At 38.3% G+C, this 1167-nt stretch overlaps 1 protein-coding gene across 1 annotated transcript; it reads right to left on the reverse strand.

Annotated features, from left to right (window-relative positions):
- Positions 1-907: 907 nt before the first annotated feature.
- Positions 908-1162, reverse strand: LOTGIDRAFT_147416 (hypothetical protein; the record flags this gene model as incomplete). Its single annotated transcript, XM_009055479.1, has 1 exon — positions 908-1162. A coding segment is annotated over one exon (255 nt), but the record flags the coding sequence as incomplete, so codon positions are not given.
- Positions 1163-1167: the final 5 nt, after the last annotated feature.

Here is a 1167-nt window from a genome sequence, read left to right on the forward strand (position 1 = left end):
ATTATGTAATAAAATGACATAAACTGTCACCTCTATAGCCAACAAATTTTGACGAGTCAAGGGCAATAACTCAAATTCTGTTGAAGGGCTCGAGGATTTATGAATGCTTTATTCTTGTTACGTCACTAGAAAATGCACGCAATCAACGTTCAAAGCCGTCATGTGACTAGATATGGTGACTATATAACCCACAGCTCGATTGTGATCAATTGTCTTTTTAAAGTAAAAGTTGGCAACCAAAAATGCCAAGGGAGGGACACATAGGGAGGGAGGATAAATCCTCGAGCCCTTCGGGCTATATATTCATATAATCCCTCTCATCCATCGTGCCCTTTGAGCGCTCGGATGAGAGGGAATTATATTCCACTATAGCCCTTCGGGCATCTCGGATTTATGAATGCAATTTTAAAGGGTTGACAACTGAAAAACACAACCAATATTAGATTTTTAATATATATTCTTGAAAACCCTGTGGTACATTATTTACAGTCTCCCTCTTTTAAAACTTGGCAAAAGTATCAGCATTCTTCCAACTGGCAGTCTTCATTACATCTGAAATATTACAACCAGATTTTAATGCCGCTGATGTTGCTGCACTCCAAACTGAGTGTGAGCAGTGAAAATACTAGTATCAATCCCAGCGACCAACATACTCTTCTTGATCCATCCTGCGATGGTGGATGCACAGACAGCACTATGAGTATGAAAAGAAATAAAGAGTTGATCAGACTTCCTTATGTCTGCAGTCTGTTCCAAGTATCTCCTAAGAGTAGCACAAGGACAAACTTTAACATCTACAAAATTCTGTAAATGAATGGAGTACAATGGAGTGGTAACTCGTGAAGTCTTCAGGACTTTATTGACTCTTAATGAGACAGAAAAACCATTGTCTAAAATATTGTTTATATCAAATGCAGTTAGTGTTTGACATCTCTGACCAGTACAAAGTGACAACAAGTTTAAGGGAAAGATTTTCCAAAGGATGTAGGGTGGAAAGATAACTCACCAAGACAGAGACATCCCAGGTCACCAAATATTTAGGCCTAGGAGGCTTCCTATCATAAAAACCTTTCATGAAGCGCCTGACTAAAGACTGATCTTTTAAAACATCTTTACTAAGAATTTGCAATGTTTGCGATATAGCTGATCTGTGAGTATTGACAACAC

Source organism: Lottia gigantea (assembly GCF_000327385.1).
Source record: "Lottia gigantea unplaced genomic scaffold LOTGIsca_2441, whole genome shotgun sequence".
NCBI classification, from domain to species: Eukaryota; Metazoa; Mollusca; class Gastropoda; family Lottiidae; genus Lottia; species Lottia gigantea.